The 17,985-nt window shown below is 43.3% G+C and overlaps 1 protein-coding gene across 2 annotated transcripts in view; it reads right to left on the bottom strand.

The window, feature by feature from the left end:
• Positions 1–17,985, bottom strand: part of NHS (NHS actin remodeling regulator) — a 321,090-nt gene that overhangs the window by 33,316 nt on the left and 269,789 nt on the right. For both annotated transcript variants that reach the window (XM_041001249.1, XM_041001259.1), the window contains exon 2: positions 1,352–1,504. In XM_041001249.1, the coding sequence (XP_040857183.1) occupies positions 1,352–1,504 (153 nt within the window). The remainder of the gene's footprint in view (positions 1–1,351; positions 1,505–17,985) is intronic.

Genomic DNA, 17,985 nt, shown 5'->3' with positions numbered 1-17,985 from the left:
AATAGTCAGTGTATGTGAGGCACTTGGAGACAATGCGAAACATCATTCCTCAGTACAAGTGTCCCAGGATCTGCCACCACTAATAACCAAGGGACATGTTCAGAAGCAATTGTTTTAGGGATTGTTCGAAGGCTAGTTATTTCATTATAAGGAAAAGACGAGGATAAGGGAACAGGAAGAATTCATATAAATCTGGGAGAAAATAAGCTAAAACCATTGACCACATTTTTTACATATTTGATATGGTATCAAATATTCTGTTTCTATATTACTTTGCAAAACATCATTCCTTGAAAGAGTGTAGGGAATCTGGAACAAAGATACTGAATGTGTGGACGTCATCTGTCTCGGCAGCAATAATTTGCAGGCCAAAAAGACTGGCATGCCAGCTTTGATATTCAATGTAGGGGTCACTCCGAAGGTGATGCTAGCTTCCAATCTCCTTGCCCCGACTAGAATGATCTCAAGGAATTGAAAAGTAACCAGTGCAGGAAAAGGCTGTAGTTTTATCTTGACTGCGCTGGGCCTACCTTTGGCTTTTGTATAGCTGTGACCGAAATATAAACATAAATACCTATTTCCACGGGACATGGTATTTGATGAGGTTCTGGTACTTTTCCTAACCTGCTGTATGCGACCCTGAGCAAACTTCCAAGTCTAAGCATCCATGTGTCCCCTTGTGGAATGGGGGCATGGGTCAGATCACTGATTCCAACAGAAGCAAAATAGCCATCCATTGCATGGTTCTCGTTGTTAGAGTAAATGGGCAAGAGACAAAGATAAAGCCTGCCTGTGGTACACAGGAATGCCAAAGCACCCCAGGTTTCACCAATAGTCAGATGCTCTATCAGAATCTCTTGTAAAGGAAAAGCCCGGAACCTAATTCCAAGCCAAATCTAGTTCCTATGTAACAATAATTTGAGCCATTACTCTTGAACATGCCCCCTTTCAAGGTTGTGTCCTTCAGGGTTCCTATTTCTCTCTACCTGTTGTCAGCAGCAGCTTCTGAAGGTCTTTACTTAATCCAAAGTTACTTCTGATAAAGTGCAAACATCTAACTTCTTCATTATCTATCTTCCAGTATAATCATGCCTGGGTACTTCACACATCAAAATACATTAAGTTACAAATACTTTCCTTTTAGTTTCTTCATCATCATATGGAGACCACACTGCTATTTTTTTTTTTTTTATCGCATGTGTAGCCAGTTAAATTATTCATGGATTTCATTTCAGGGAAGGAGAAAAGAAGTAGTTGCTAGAACTATGGGAGGTCTTGGGACTGACAGGCCCTGGAGGAGACCACCTCCAATATCATTCACAGAAACATCCCCAATCTCGGGACCACTCACCTCTGCGCAGGGCTTGCAGGCTCTGCCTGGCATGGCGGTGCAGCTCTTCCACGCAGGGTGGCCTCGTGGCTGGCAGGAAGATGTTTCTCTGCTGGTGCCATGGCGCGCGGTAGTACACACTCAGCTTACTCTCCACATCCAGGTTGGAGACGGCTGTAAGACAAGAGAGGGAGGTGGGCATGGTGTGTCAGTGACTTTCACTCTGGGTGGGAATGGTGTCTGGGTAGATGGGCAATGGAGGCTGCCGCATTCACATTCAGAACGAATTCAAGACTATCCCAAGGTTTGACATTGCCAAACCAACAGGGGCAACTTGCTCAGGAGTACAGGGTCAGGGGACCTCGGGACACCAACCCTGAAGACCCCTGAGTCAGCCTGCTTATGGGTAGGAATGGAGGACCTGCCTTCCAAGAATGTAGAGGAATTGAAAAGGTTGCACCTTTGGGGCACAGCACCCCCAGAACAATTGTTCTATACAATGTGTCTACTGTCTGCTGCCTGTGCCAAATGTGGCTCACGTCTTGCCATGCTCCATGTCTCTTCAGGTCCCTGTTCTCAAGCTATCACCTTGGCCACCACTTAACAGCTCCAGGACCCTTCACCTTTCAGAGCACTGCAGTTTGCATGTTTTCACCTAGGGGCGAGCACAAGCATTAAAGTAACCCTGGTGGGAAGGATGACGGTTCCGGGAAGGGAACTGCAGACGGCGCAGTTCTTGCAACTCATCCCCAAGAAATCAAGGACAGCAGGCTTCCTTCTGCACCCAACACAGCTTTCAAATTACCATCGTCTCCAGACACAAATTGCCTGAGACAAAACTGCCAAGGAATTGACAAATGTTTAGGCAAACAGGCACTAGAAACCAGGAGAATGGGGGTTACAAGATAGCTACACAGAATCAAGGCACCTGGCAGCCTCAAGAATGACCAGGATGGGTGAAGTCAGCTTAACCCACAGCTGCCCACATTCCCCAATGGGCCCACACTGCCCCTCCAAGTCTCATTGGTTCTTCGTGACTTGGGGAGGGGTGCTCTTCCCAACTGTTTGGCCATGTGCCTCCAATATGCTTCTGGCTTTTCTCTGGTGCTTCTCTTTCTGAAATCAGTCCACCACTTTGTCAAAGATGCCTTACTTGGAACAAGACACTTTATAGATAAAACAGAAAGTAGAATGAAAAACAAAGAAGAGTGCGTTTCAGAAGGAGAACAGAAAGAAAATCATGAAAACATGTAACTTTCTGATAATTACCCACCCCTCAAAGGACTTCCTTTTATCAAAGTTACTCTTATTTCTTTTTATCTTATTTGACAGGCACAGTGAGAATGATATTGTCCTCCCACTGGTTCAATCCCCAGATTGCTGCAAGGCTAAACCAGGCCAAATCTAGAAGCCAGCAGCTCAACATGTCTTCCAGATGGATAACAGGGACATGAGCACTTGGTCCACTGTTTGCTGCCTCTCAGGGTGTGCACTTGCAGCAAGCTGTATCAGAAACAGGTGTAACTCAATCTGGGTACCATGATATGGGATGTGGGCAGCTTAACTGCTGTACCTTGTGGCAGTTATTTTAGTCTCGTTTTTTAGTGTTGTCTTCAGCAGTGACTTTTCTAAAATAGTATACCATGACCACAAGAATCACCAACAGATATATGCACAAGTCTAAAGATGTAAAAAAAAAAATCACATGCATGGATCAAGGGGAAAATGCCATGCCTCTAAAGAGTGATGATGAACAGAGCTTGCAGTGATGATTCGAGTCTCAAAGCTGGACTGTACAATATGGTAGGCAGCGGCCATGTGTTCTACTAAGCACGTGAAATGTGGCTCGTACCTGAGGAAATGAATATTTAAGTTTAGTAAATTTTGAGTAATGGAACTGAAAGAGCCTCATGTGACTACTGTACTAGATAATGTAACTCTAGAACAGCTATCCATAGCCTGTTATATTCTCTCACTGTAAGCTACAGAGTAGATTATATAGTTTCTGACCTAGGTGTATTTTCCCTAGGCGTTTAAGAATTCAAGCCCAAAAGTTAGAGACTTTAGGACAATCTCCATGTGCTGGGGAGAATATTTTCCAGGAGGATGCTCTGGGACCATTTTGGCAGCAATTTGTCTCTCCCAAGTTACTCTCTAGCCTCAGTTCTCTGTGGAGATGGGGTTTGGCGAGACAGCCGGGAGTCACTGAGTCTCGGGGACAGGAGGAGCGGGAGGCCCTCAAGGAGGCAGGGGAGGCCCGGTTTGGATGGGCACCTTCCTTCTCGCAGGTGTTAAGGAAAGTGGAGATGCACAGAGGCTGTATTTAGCCACCCTCTCCCTGGATGTGGAGGTCAGCTCTCACCCAGGACACAGGTTCTTAGCAAACCCAACAGAGGTGGTTAGGAATCCATGTGCTAATAACATCTGGGAGAGGGAACTTAATAGAAAGTTGTTTGTGGTAAGGAGGGATGGGAAGTTCAGTGGCAGTCCCAGAGAAGGGTTTCCAAAACCCTTTAGGCTCATTGCTTCAGAAGGGCGAGAGCCAGGAGGTGAGGCTAGGTCCAGGTAACTTACAGTCCCATGGAAAGACTCATAGTTCTGAAGTCACCATGGCATCTCAGTCATGGTGTAGGGAGCTGGTTTCCTGCGGTGTAATCTTAGTGACAATCTAAAGGAAGGACGTACCAGTAGTAGTTGTCACAAATACAGCTCAGCTACATTGCTTGAGCCAGAAGTTGTAATAGAGAGGCCTGGCAATCTGTATACTTGAAAAATGTGCCGAGACAGTGCCATGCACATTACTAGGTGCTGAGGTCCAGCACAGAACAAAGCTTACAATAATCTTCGTTCTCTGCTTCTGGGTGAGTCATTGCCTGAAAGCATTCACTTGGGAGAAATGACCTCTGGCACCCCCATCCTGGAATCAGGGATCGGGCTTTAGGGGTGCTTTAAGACCTTGAGACCCTGAAGGCCTGAGACCCTGCAAAGTGCAGTCCCCACTCTTCCACCTCTTCCTAAAAGTTTGCAATAAATGAGCACATCATAAAATCAGTGCAAAGAAGTTCAACAAAAGTTTTCCCTCGTTATTCAGTATTAAATATAAACATACTTGGGAGAAAAGTGCTACTTTTTGTTTCCTTCCTTTGCTGATGCCCTAAACACATTTCTATGGTATGGAGAGTCTCGGCCGCTAAACTCTGCCTGCTATTCTGGACTGTGGACCAACACACAAATCCCAGAGTGTGGGCAGCCATGCCGTCCCTGGGGGGAAAGTCAGCCCTTTCAGAAAGCACCTTAAGGAAGATGGGACCTCACCTTTCCCTAACCAAGACTCTGTCCCTTTCTCCATTGAGTAACCGTAACAGACTTCTGCCAGGCATTAGCAGGTAAATAGTTCACCTTTTTTGGCCACACTGGTATCTATTTTTTTTTTCTACTGGGAAGGGAAAGAGAACTAGTTAGGAGCATTAACTAGTATTCTGAGTTGCTTGCAGGCAGACTAGCACTAATGGAACTTTCCCAGGGAAAACTTTCCTAAGTAACAACTGAACATTACATTCACTCACTGCTAAGCTCACTGTAGCAGGGTCTGTCCCATACTTCAGGTTCTGTTTTCCGCTCTTTATGACAATCTCACCATGGCTAAGATACAAAAGATAGCAGGACGACTGCCTGAGTAATGCTTGTTCACATATAAGCAATACAGAAACAAGAAGGGTTTTATTGAGGGCTGGCACTGTAGCATAGCACGTGAAACCGCCATCACCTGAGATGCCAGTATACCATCTGGGCAGCAGATTCACGTCCCAGCTGCTCCACTTAGGATCCAGCTGCCTGTTGACAGCCTGAGAAAGAGCTCAGACCTCTGCCAACCACATGGAGGACCCGAGCGAGGCTTCTGGCTTCAGTTTGGCCCAACTCTAGAGATTGCAGCCATTTTTAGGAGTAAACCAGTAGAAAGGAGATCTCTCTCTGTCTCTCTGTAACTCTTACTTTCAAATAAATATTTTTTTTTAAGAAAAGGCTTTTCCTGTACTGCATTGGGTATATCCAGGAACCATTTCTGTAGTAGGTAGTATTCTAGAATGGCCCCCAAGAGTCCTGTCCTCTCAAGTGCTTCTCCTATACAAGCCTCTTCAGTGTGGGCGGCATCTGTGACCTAAGTAGTATTACAGCAAAAATGGGATTTTAAGGTCTCTACTTGGTGACTGAGTCAATACAAAGGGCAAGCACTTTCTTAGCACCTAAGAAATCTGGCCTGATGTGGTGAATCCTTACACGAGACCAGAAGCAGCAGAGACACTTTCCTGCTGGCCCTAAAGAGTCAAATTCCCCGGCTGTGAGAGGGCCAGATGGCAGGAATGGCAGGCAGCTTCTAAGTTCTCCAACATCAAGGAACAGAATTTTGCCTGTAATCAGTGAGCTTGAAAAAGGACCCCAGGCCTCAGATGTGAACACAACCCCAGCTGCCACCCTGATTTTAGCTCAGGGGGATGCTGAAGAAAGGGCCTGGTAAACTCATGCCCAGTCTGCTGATCCACACATGGTGCAAGTTAGTCATCAGCTGTTGCTTCAAAGCTGCAAAGTTTGCAGTAATCTGTCATGCAATAGAAATAATAGTTGAACAATAATGGAAAATTAGCACGCTTCACACTATTTTATCTACTTTTTTAGGGTTAATTGCTTGCCTTCTCTGGTCATCTCCTTCCCTGTTACTGCTATGCAAGGAAGAGGCAGATAATGGCAAGGGTTACAAAGGGAAGTCAGGGCTATATGTCTCATTCTCAGTCCTTTACAACAGGAAGATTGCTCTGATATGTCATTTTTTCCCCCATTGAAGACTCTAAACTCTCATAGGCCACTGCAACCATTATGCCGAGCTCTAAACCAGGAGATTACATTCATAACATAACGGCACAGACATATAACTTAAAGGGGAAAGCATTGTCCTCATTTCATAGATAAAAAATCAGAAGCTCAGAAAAAGTGAGTATATTTAACAGAGTCATATACCTAGTAAGTACAAATCATCTGTTTGGCTTCTAAGCAGCTGTCTTTCCCAAACCAATACTGCCACACAGGAAGTATCCAGAACTTTCCCAAACCAAAGTGAAAGATTCAGAGCCACTAGTCTATATGTGTCATCCATACCATTATAATAACAGAGAACTACAGGAATCTTCCAGAAGCTACTTAGTAGGAGGCTAGGAAGATTTACGATATTCTAGGAAAACATAGAGCACAACAAACGTCACAAAACCTAAGTGCTGAAACAAACACCATCACAGGAAATAGCCATGGATAATGAAACATCTTGCTAGACTGATCTTAGTTCCCATGTTGAGATCTGGAGATAACAGAATTGTCTGGACTTTGATTCACTGTGGTGTGCTGAAATCACAAAATGGTCCCTAGGTTCCTCTGAAACAAAATGATTTAGGTATTGAAGGAAAATGATGGTTAACACTCTCCTGCAAAAACTAGGTCTCACTTTAAAAAAATAGACTGTTTTTATTTATTTTTAAGTCAGAGAGTGTTAGAGAAAGAGAAAGGGGGAGGGAGAGAAGAGAGAAAAAATTTACTTCCCAGTGGGCCAAGTCGAAGCCAGGAGCCAGGATCTCCATCTGGGTGTTTCATATGAGCACAGGTACCCAAGCATCTGGGTCATCTGTTATTTCTTTTCAAAGCAACAGCAAGGGAGCTGGATCAGAACTGGACATGAACTGGCATCCATGCAGGCAGAGGCTTTACCCACTGTGCCATAATGCTGTCCCCAAGACCAGGCCTATTTTTAAGAGCAGCAGGAGGACTGGCTTTAGGAACTATTGGGACAGCGTAAAAACCCTTTTCAGCCCCCAGCCTATCTCAGTGCAGCCTAGGTTGGTAGCTTACTGAATACTATCATCTCTGACCTGTGTCTTAATGTTCCTTCCATTAGCCCAAAGCGAAATCAAAAAGGTCTTTCTTTCTTGGCTGCTCTTCCAAGAAAGGGTCTAAAATGCCCAGCCCTACCCATGCCTTTCTCCCTCTGCCATTCCTTCTTCCCTCTCATGAGTGCTTAAGAATTTAAAGAGAGAAAAGAGAACTGCTGAAATCATACTCTAAATGCTGCATGTGGTGAAAATTTCAGAAAAGTGTGCAAAGACTCTTAGGAATGGAATTTTTAGCCCTTCAAGGTAGAAAAGAAAATTTTTAAAAAGTGTTCTTAGGGTGCTGACTGGGTCCCCTTCCCCCCATACACACTTGTTAACCTTTCTTCCTACTCTTCAGCCCAATCAATTTCTTAGCTAGAACACATTTGTTCAAAACCATCTACTCTGGTGTTCCATAATAGACAACAGAGTCGGTGCCACACCCATGTGACTTGCTTGCTGCCCAGTCTTCAGTACACTGAAGCCAATCTTGGGTAAGCACCACAGAGATCAACGTAACACGTTTGTCATTTCTCTCTAAGCTCTCAGATCTGCTGGGAGGATGGACAAGGAATTTGACTGAATGAAACCATCCATTCTCATCTGCTCTTCGGTTCTTGAGTTCTCCTAATGCCAGCCTCTGTGCATGCTGCTCTGCATTTGCAGGAGGTAGCAGGGTGAGACTTGGGAATAGCAAGGGACCCCAAGGTTTCTGCCCTTTGTGCAGTAGCCCAGAACCAAGTTTTCCAAGCCTGTCCCTGCTGGGCTTCTTTTTAGCAGAACCACAAAAATTTAGACTTGCTTCCCACTGTGAACACATTAGACCCCACGGAGACTCCTCAGCATCAGTAAAAGTTTAGGTTTCTCAACAAATCTACACTATCTACACTGAAAGAATATAGCATGCTTTTCTTCATAGAAATATCTTTTCCAACTTCCAAAACAAAATGATGCTTCAGAATAGGAAGGTTATTGCGTTTATATGTGACTTCTGATGGAAGATCACTAGGAATTGTGCACCAGCCATAGTTCTGCATGTAAATGTCACTGAACCTTCCCAGCATCCAAGTCCCTTGTCTTTATAAGGGAAATGTTGGAACTTTTTGATTTCTGAGGGCTGTCTTGTTCTGGCTGCTGTCTTAACTTTGTACCAATCACCAAAAGCCACCAAAAAATACTTTATATGCCACTCATGCAGCATGAACTGTGGGAAAAGTCCTGAGATAGAAAGATGGAATTCACCTCAACAGCAATATGGTCCAGGACAGAGCGAATCACTGTGTTCTTCGGGCTTCTGTCCCCTTTTCCATGAAATGAGACTTAAAGACCTTCAAAGACCAGTTCTGAGGCTCCAATAAAAAGTCCTTGGCTCATTACCAATTAATCAACAACAGCTCCCTCTCTTGGATTCGGAAGAAAAGAAGACCATGAAGCCAGAATTGCAGCAAAAGTTCAAAAGAGGAAAGCTTGGAGCTCTCCAAGTTTATTTTTTCTTGGCCTCTTCTGCATTCTTAGCAAGAGAAGTCTAAATGGAGACGAGATGAGTGGAGATAACTCTTGGTAAGGGTCTTGCAGTTTGAGAAATGAGAACGAGCTGCCTGTCACCTCCCTGACAGGTTCCATGTCCGCAGTCTCTCATTTCTGTTGGCTTCAGCTGCAGTCAGTGTAATGACTTACAGATTCCAACCCCGAGCCACCATCAGAGCCACAGTGCTACACATTCCCTCCTTGGAAGTGGCTTGTAATTTACTTGTTTATCTTCAGGTCATTCTGCTACCAATGTTCTACACCATGCACTTCCTCCACAATGCAAGAACAGAGTCATCTGTCACAGCTCAGCTATTGTTTTAAGAGATTCCTTTAGGCATCTAGCAGACTCATTGGATTCTACTGCTACAAGGGACCTCAGAAATTATAGCAGTCTGTATTTTTTCTCAAACTTCAGGCCATGATCCATTAGTGGATTGTGAAATCTATTTAGCAGGTCAAGACTAGCATTTTTAAAAAAACAATGAAATACAATAGAGTAGAATAGCAAATACTCAAGTGAGTACATGTAGGAAGTACTGTTTTGTGAAGCTACTGTTTGTTTCTGGCATGTATGTGTGTGTGCATGCTTGGTTGTAATTGTGTTTCTCATGCTGGGTAGTAATCATGACACTGTGAAAGACACAGCTTTAAGACCGTTGCTTTTTATGTGCTGATGAGAAAAATGAAGGTGAAAGTTTGACCCAAGGTCACAGAGCTGTGTTAAAAATCTGAAGCCTGAGTCTCCCAACCCCAGGTCCACGCACCTGCCTTTGCATTCCCTTTTGTTCATGCTGATGATCAGCCATGGTTCTGCGGCTGCTGTCTCTCTACTGTTACTTGCTGCCTATCACATTTACCAGGTTATTCTTTGGGAATCAAACATCTTCTAATCTGTTCTCTATGCAATCCCTCATTTTCAATTCAGGACTCTAGAAGCAGTTCATTCCAGGGCTTAACCACTGGGATGAACCCAGTCATAGAAGCCAAAGTTTGCCCCATGTTCTCCTTCAGAGCTCAGATACTCTGAAAGGCACTCCTGCCAATATGTGCTGTTAGGATGCCAGCACTGCAACTGATGGCCCTGCTCATTTACCAGAAACAGCTATGAAGCACTGTTCCGTTTGGAGTGTATGAGCCATGTCATTGTGGAAGGATAATATTGAGTTAAAAAAAGAAACAAAACAAAAAACCACATCTTGTACAGCAATGGAAAAACACATTCCACTTTTGGTCATCCAGCTAAAGATACAAACTGGGGAAACATGCAGATATGTCATGTCTGAAGGATTTAGACTCCTTCCCTTCACTGTATTCTGTCCCTTCTGCATCTTATGCTTTCCAGACCAAACAACCTGGCAGAGGATTGGTTTAGAGAAGGGTTCAACTTGATTACTTTGGTGGTTTGTGTCCACAGAACGACTTCGCTACTTGCTCTTTATCCAGCCTCTAAGGCTTCTGTCCTGCCCTCCACCTCCAGGCTGCCCCTGAGCTGCTGGGGACCCACTGTGTTTCACCTCTCCATTGCTCTCCTGAAAGAAGCCCCTAGCTGGCTAACTCCCTCGCCACTGACAAACACTTTAGCTCTGCGACTGCATCCACACCCCTTGGAAAGAAGAATCACTTTCTATAGTTCTCTACATCCCTGGCGAGTCCAGGCACTATCCCAGGTAAGTGTTCAAAGGAAAGACGCCTGATGGCATTTGTTACTTGTTAATGTTACTTGGCAGAGAAATTAAATTGGCACAAATCGTTCAAGTGGAGATTTGCACTAACTATATGGTTTATTTATCCACAGAATTACAACAGAAGAGATTTAGATTAGATAGAAAGAAGAGATTCTCAACCACAGAATTGTAGAGACTGCATTATCCAAAGGGGTTAGGGAAGGGGTGGAGAGAGCTGTATGATAGAAAGGAAATGAAAGAAAAATGGAAGCGATGGAGAAAATGAGTGGTGGAGGGCATTATTTGAGGAAACAGCACATATCCTAAGGCTGAAAGATGTTTTAGAAAGTCCTCTAAACTGCAGGCAGCACTGTCTTAGTTGCAGTACTCACTTGACTTTAAGCCAGGAACTTGATTACATAAAGTCTGCATGTCTAGCAGCTCTGAGAGTCCGGGCATTCATTCACACCCACCCACATGCATTGAGCAACAGCTTTTGCAAAGCTCTGGGCTAGCGACCAGAAAACACATAAGAGTTTAAGATGAGGTCCCTGTCATAAGTGCTTATAGTCTACTATTCATTGTTTCATTCATCCTCCTTTCAAGCATTTATTAAATATCTAGTATATATTAAGTGAAAGGGCTACAAAGATTAAAATTCTCTCTCTTCTCCCCCCCCCACACAAACACACAGAGAGACAATTAGTAGAATACAAGTTTTTTAAAGCTTTTTCCTCCTAATACCACTTTAAAAAGTAGAACTCTGTAGAAAGTTCAAAAAAGTTCAAAAGAATGAAAGAAAAACCTATAATAATGTTATTACTCAAAGCCACCACTGGTATAGCAACTTGTTTCCAAGTAGTTGCTTTCAGATGAAATTTTTATATGATTGATACAGCATATGTATTCTCTCAAATAATTTTTTAAAAAACAAAACAATTTGCCCTTATGCATCAAAGCTCTCCAAACAACTGTCAGAAACAATGCTTTGATAGCTGTTTGATACCATACTACAGAGCCATTTGCTGTAGCTCCTTATTCATCCCCCTAGTAATAGCCATTAGATAAGTCCCAATTTATGAAACACACTGCAATGAACATCTCTAATCAAAAACTTTATTCTGGTCACATTCTCTGTGTGAATGTGAATTTCCCATGGGAAAGACTAGAAATTTTTTGTGTGTCTTATATGAACAGGGCTTTCAATTCACCAGCCAGTTCAGAACAGAGGCTATCAAGGCACTGCTATCCTAGAGGCCAACTCCATAATCAAAGTATGGGGACTGGTCTGCTGTCTCAGATGAATGTATAACCTAGTGCTTGAGATACAGATAGACAGATATATACTTCTATAAAATCAAGACATATCATTTTACAAACAGCACACCCTGGAGCAGCAGTTGCTTGCAAAGGGAGAAATCATACTGTTTATAGTGTCACATCTTCAGGCTGTATGTAATAGGTATGATCTGTGAATATGATAGCTCTGTTCCAACCATGCTGGTGAAAATATTTGTTCTTAACAAGGAACAAGGCTTGCATTCAAGGATTTGCGGAGACACAGGCTACACCACCAGGGAAGTAAAAAGGACATCCTCAAAGGCAGACCTAAATATTTACACAATGATCTACAGCAGAGTGTCTCAAAGCCCAGCCTAAGAAACGCTTGGAGATCTTGGTAAAACAGAGTCTCACCCAGTGCCAGAGATTCTGATGGGGTAGGTCTGAGATGAAACCCAAGAGTGTGCATTTCTAACAAGGCCCTGGGAGCAGAGGATGCTAATGTCAGTCAGCTGACCAGAGAGACTAAGGCAACAAAGAAGGGTGACCAGGTTGGATCTCAAAAACATTTCAATAGTTCAACAGATCAAGCCCAAACTTGGCCAGATGGCCTTCGCTTGGTTAGACTGAGAAGCAGTAGGGCGATCAGCATGTGACAGCCAATTATATGTACTAATAAATATTTTCTGCTAGGTAGAGGCTGGTCATTTTAAATTTACTTTAAGATTATCAGTGATGGTAGAAGATTTTAAAATACTTACAAAAGCCCCACTTGCCACTGCCATTACACTTATGTAGAATTATTACTTGCTAATTAATATCTTCACATGTAGAAATGATGTCCTTTAATGAGCCAGGGAAGATGCTACGGAATACATGAACCTAAATTAGCTTCCAAAGACTTTCCATCTCAGAAACCCAGATATTGGTAAGAAGTTCTGCAGGCACTCCATAAGCCAGAGCCAGATAAGTGGATAATATTCGTAGCCCATGATGCATTCCATATGGTACCAGAAAAGATAGGCTCTCTTGTGAGTCAATTAGCCAGAGTCGAGCTGAGTCTACAGAGAGAGCAAAGGAGGTGTCCCACATTCGGCTGTGCTTTTGTTGCCCAGGACTTTAAGTCAGCCCTTCCTCCCACAAGGGCTGCTCTCGGAGGGAGCAGGCTTTGGAGTCCCCACTCTGAGTGTAGAGGGGTTCCTTATTGCTGGGCTGTCATTGATTCTAAGCTTCTGCAGAAGCCAGAAGTAGAAAACACATACGTGTCAAAGGAGGAAAGTAAATCCTGAGTTTAAACTTCTATTTCCAATTAAAATCTAAGATTATACGTTTTAATTTAACTTCCTCGACTTTATAATTGATCTCTTTTCCCTTAAGCTAAAAACCTTGATTCCTAACGACAGTGGCATAATTACTTATGTGAAATATAAAGACATTACAAAAATGTCTACAGGAAGAGAACCAGTCCATAATGTTTTAGTTTTTCCCTAATCTTCAGGATATTTTCTACCAGAAATGTACAATAAAAGGCTTTTTGACAGTCATATGACACAAATGAAGGTAGTACCCACGATGATGGCTAAGTTCCTATGTAGTCTTCTGGGGGCATAAAATGAGAAAACTGTGAGAGGCGTTGAGCCACCCATTCATGTGGTTCTAGTTTGTAAATAACTAAAATCTACTTTGAGTTCCAACATTTCAAATTTGCAGTTCATTTAAAAAAATCCAAGCCTTCTTGCCTTCCCACTCATACGGCCCATATGCTTCAGTGTTTTGCAAGTAAGGGGGCTCCTCCCTTCCACGTTTGTCTCTTGTGAACTTGGCGGCTGGCCCTCAGAGGAGCTTTGCACAGGCTTTGTTGAATAACAGCACAGAAAAGCCCGCACGGTGATGAGGAGAGCCTTTGATTTCCAGAAAACTTGAAAACTCAAGCTTGGAGGTCTTGGCATTTATCCCAGAGATCTAACACATATTTTGGCACCTGCAGGGAAAAGGGAAATGAACTAGCCTTTTCTGAATCCAGAGCCTGTGATGGAAACTACACAAGCAATGGCAGAATCTACCCAAGACCACAGGCCCGTCTGAAGCTGAGTAGCCTCCATGGGGATCTCTCTACCAAGGACTGGTGAGTAGACCACACACAGGGATCAGACGCCTTCGCCCACCAGTGACTGTGAATGAGCCCCAATACTAAGAAACTAGGTGGAACCATATGAGATGGATATTTCTCAAGGTCAAAATAGTTGGATATTGACAATTTCATATGGTTCAAATTTATAGCAATTGAGGACACAAAAATTCCATAATCTTTCAAGCTAGAAAAATGACATCCTACTTCCCCTTCCCAGGTTTAAGTCATTTCTGTCATGTTTCTACGAGGTTGATTTGCTGAGCACCCAGACAGAACTGAGCGGAGAAGAGAGAATGAAGTCACAGCAGGCAACTGATTCTAGAAAGTTACATTAGACCCTAAGGGTCTGGGACCCAGTGCTGGCTGGCACAGCACACAGGCTCACCTCATCAACAGAACTCATTCCTTACCCTTTGAGGCTAGTGAAGATTCTATCTCATCCCACCCGGGTCTGAGAAAGAAAACGTGGCACCTGTTATTATGTTCAAGGGAGTGTTACAAAGTCCTTCAAGAAGAATGGAATACCATACCTCCAGTGCCTTCTCAAAGTCTTTAGCCTGGTGGCCATATAAGACACATGAGATGGCAATCCAAAGTAGAAGAAATGTACACTCTGGAACCAGCATAGTGTGCCATGCAGCATCTGAGAAATGCTCTCACTCAGGAAGGTACTAAAAGAGGGAATCCTGAAGTAGGGGCTAAACTGTTGGACAAACAAGATTGGAAGGGAGAGGAGAAAAGGTTGGGGAAAATAAGCTGTAGCATGAGGTTGAACCATGTAAAATTTCCCTTGTAAGGTAAAAAGCATTTGAACATTGGCAACGAGGGTCCTAGAAGCAGTTCATTATGGCTGGGCCAGGAGTTGTGCAAAGCAAAGAGGAATAAATTAAGGAACTAAATGTGAAGAAGGTAAATAGCACTTAGAGAGCATATACATGAGCCATACACTGAATTAAGGACTCACATAGGGAATCTTATTTGGCCTCCACAGTAAACCCAGGGCACACATTTTATTGTCTCTCATATCCAGAATAGGCACAGATGAGTTAAAAAGATTTTCCGAGAACCCAAAAATTATAAGTTCTAGAGCCAGCACTTGAAGCAAGTACACCTTTATAATTTTTCTATCCCAAACCACAGTCTCATAAAGTATTGGTGGCCCGAAGGAGCAGCTCAAGTCTAACCTGCTATATAAAGAGGGAATATCTTAGTCATTCCCAGAGCAGATCTTCAGATTACTTATTTGTGGCTACAAATGGGCTTTCCTGTATGGTTTTGCTTTCTCTAGCTGAGTGATGGTCTAGAATGCTAGCCTGTGTTTTACAGGTGCTCAAACATGAAAGTTGAACAGGTGTGGCTCAGTTGCACAAATCATTGTATATTCATCTGCAGTCCTGCTGATCTCCTTTGAGTTTACTTCTTTTGCTTCCCCAATCTCATTACAGACAAATTCTACTCAGCTTCCCCAATCTCATTGCAGACAAATTCTACTCAATGCTCAGCTCTAGCTGTACCTCCTATATGAAGTCTTTCAAGACCCTCATTGCCCAGTTGATTTGTCCTTCTAATGAGCGATGAGTTCTAAAAGACTTCCCATGCACCCGGCGCTGTCCTAGGCACTGGAATATGGTGGTGGTCATGACAGGCTCTCCTTGCTCTCAAAGAGTTACCTCCATGTAGAAAGAACAATGTGAATAAATTGATGGCTAGAGAAGGATGTCATCAGATAGTTATGAGCACTCTGAAGAAATAAACCAGGGAAATAAGAGAAAGGCCAAAGCTAGTGGGAGGCATGGCATTGAGGACATAACAGTAGATATCTAATGGCAGGAGGCCTGAGATCCTCCTAGTCACCAACGTAAGGAAGTCTCCATCCATATGGAGCTTACCTGTGGTGGAATGACCTCTTCAGCTCAGTGTGGCAGTGTAGCCTCAAGGGCATCAAAGTCCGTCATTTCATCTTCTTAGGTACAAAATTGGACTATACTTCCCAATATCCCTGGCAGCTGGGTGATGCTGTGTACTGACATATTGGTGGTCCATACGTACCACTTGTAGCTTGGCCCACAGAAAACCTCCCACACATTCTCCTTTATGTTTGCGATGAAGGCAAGTATAGAGACCTTAACAAACACATACTAATGATGGTAGATTCAGGTAGAAGGACTCTGCCTTCTTGAATTCTGGCAAGGAGAAGAGCTACACACTGATGTATAAAAAACCCACTTTGACATCATGCAAGTCAGGAGTAAACCTAGATTTTACTAAGCCACTGAGACGCTGTGGTTAATTTGAGTATCTGTCATCATGTAGAGTCACTGAACTCAGTGTATCACTGCCACAGCTACTCATGTGGCTCCTACCAAGCCTATAGTATGGTCCCTATTATACTACTTTTTAACTTTGGGGTTACACTTAGGTTTCCTTTCCTAGGTATGGTTTCATATGTGGTCTCATATATGGTCTCATCCCCTCCATGTGGAAGAAAGCATTGTAATCAGTCATCCATCATTTCTAGACCAGTGCTTTGATAGCTTCTCTGCTCATGAAAGCAACTTCTACTTTGCCTGCTCTATCATGTTGGTAGATGTTTTTCTGTCCCACTCAATTATGTATACGCTTAGGTAGAGTGATGTGCAAGGCTTTCATTGTTTTACCTTTTAATTTGCTTAGAAGATGTGTTTTTCAGACCATTACAAATGTCATCCTATTGCAATTTATCCCTAAACTAGAATCATTTCTGAATCATAAGAGTTTGAGTTAATATATTAGCATCATATACTCCTGCTAGTTGTCCAACTATATGCTTTTTTATAACAAGAGGGATTTTTTAAAAAGATTTATTTATTTTTATTGGAAAAGCAGATACACAGAGAGGAAGAGAGACAGAGAGGAAGTTCTTCCATCTGATGATTCACTCCCCAAGTGACTGCAATGGCCGGAGCTGAGCCAATCTGAAGCCAGGAGCCAGGAGCTCTTCCAGGTCTCCCACACGGGTGTAGGGTCCCAAGGCTTTGAGCCATCCTTAACTGCTTTCCCAGGCCACAAACAGGAAGCTGGATGGGAGGCAGGGCCACTGAGATTAGAACCGGTGACCATATGGGATCCTGGCACGTGCAAGGCAAGGACTTTAACTACTATGCTATCACGCTGGGCCCAAGAGGGATTTTTTTTCTCAGCACTACATACAGTGTTAGGCACACAGTAGTTGGTTTATTGAAATGCTTGACAAATAAGCTTATTGAATGTTGTTTGATACACTAGTAAGCTACAGGAATAATCTGCCAAAGTTTTTGTTCTTTAGAAAACATCTCGAAAGCTACCCCTTCCATTTACAGTCAGCATTTAACAAAAGCTTTCCCTTGAAAACCAGACTCCTAGAAGTCAGGCTAAATTGTGAGTTGCTTCAGGGAGTTTGCAGAAATGAGAACTGTCTGGGTAAGGGCACTGAATGGGCTCTGTTACAACTCTGCTAAGTCCCGGTGTTCTCCCCCTCCAAATGGTCCCTTGCAATTTGCAGACAGAGTAACTCTTTGTGCTAACGCAGGAGGGTACTTCTAAAAGTTTGTGAAAAATAGAATTACAAGGTGGATGACTTTGGGTATAAAATCTGCAATCCATGGATAAAGAAAGTCTTCAAAGTTTATGAAAAATTCCTGTTAGGGTGACAGGTATTTGGCCTAAAGGATAAGATTGCTGTATCCCACATCGAAGTGCTTGAATGTGATACTCAGCTCTGACTCCTGCCTTCAGCTACTCACTAACGCAGATCTAGGGGGCAACTGTGGTGGTTCCACTGACTGGGTCTCTGCCTCCTACCAGAGAGACTGGATTGAATGAATTCCCAGCTCTTGACTTTTGTCCAGCTCAGGTCTAGTCACTGTGGGTGTTTGGGAAGTGAACCAGCATCTGGGAGCTCTATGCGCCTGCCTCTTCCTCTGTTTCTCTTTCTCTGCCTCTCAAGTGAATAACAAAAATTGAAAAAAGATATGAAAAATTGTATGCATATTTCAAGATGTTTGGACCTCAAAATAGTTGTATGTCTTAGCTTGCATTTTTACATTAACTTTCTGCCGTGCCCTCACACACCTTCCAACGTCACTAGAGCAGCCAGCGAAAACAGCAAACAGCCAGTCA

Source organism: Ochotona curzoniae, unplaced genomic scaffold (assembly GCF_017591425.1).
Source record: "Ochotona curzoniae isolate NIBS_2020 unplaced genomic scaffold, NIBS_Ocur_1.0 contig_1274, whole genome shotgun sequence".
NCBI lineage: Eukaryota > Metazoa > Chordata > Mammalia > Lagomorpha > Ochotonidae > Ochotona > Ochotona curzoniae.
This window is presented reverse-complemented; position numbering and strand designations above follow the sequence as displayed.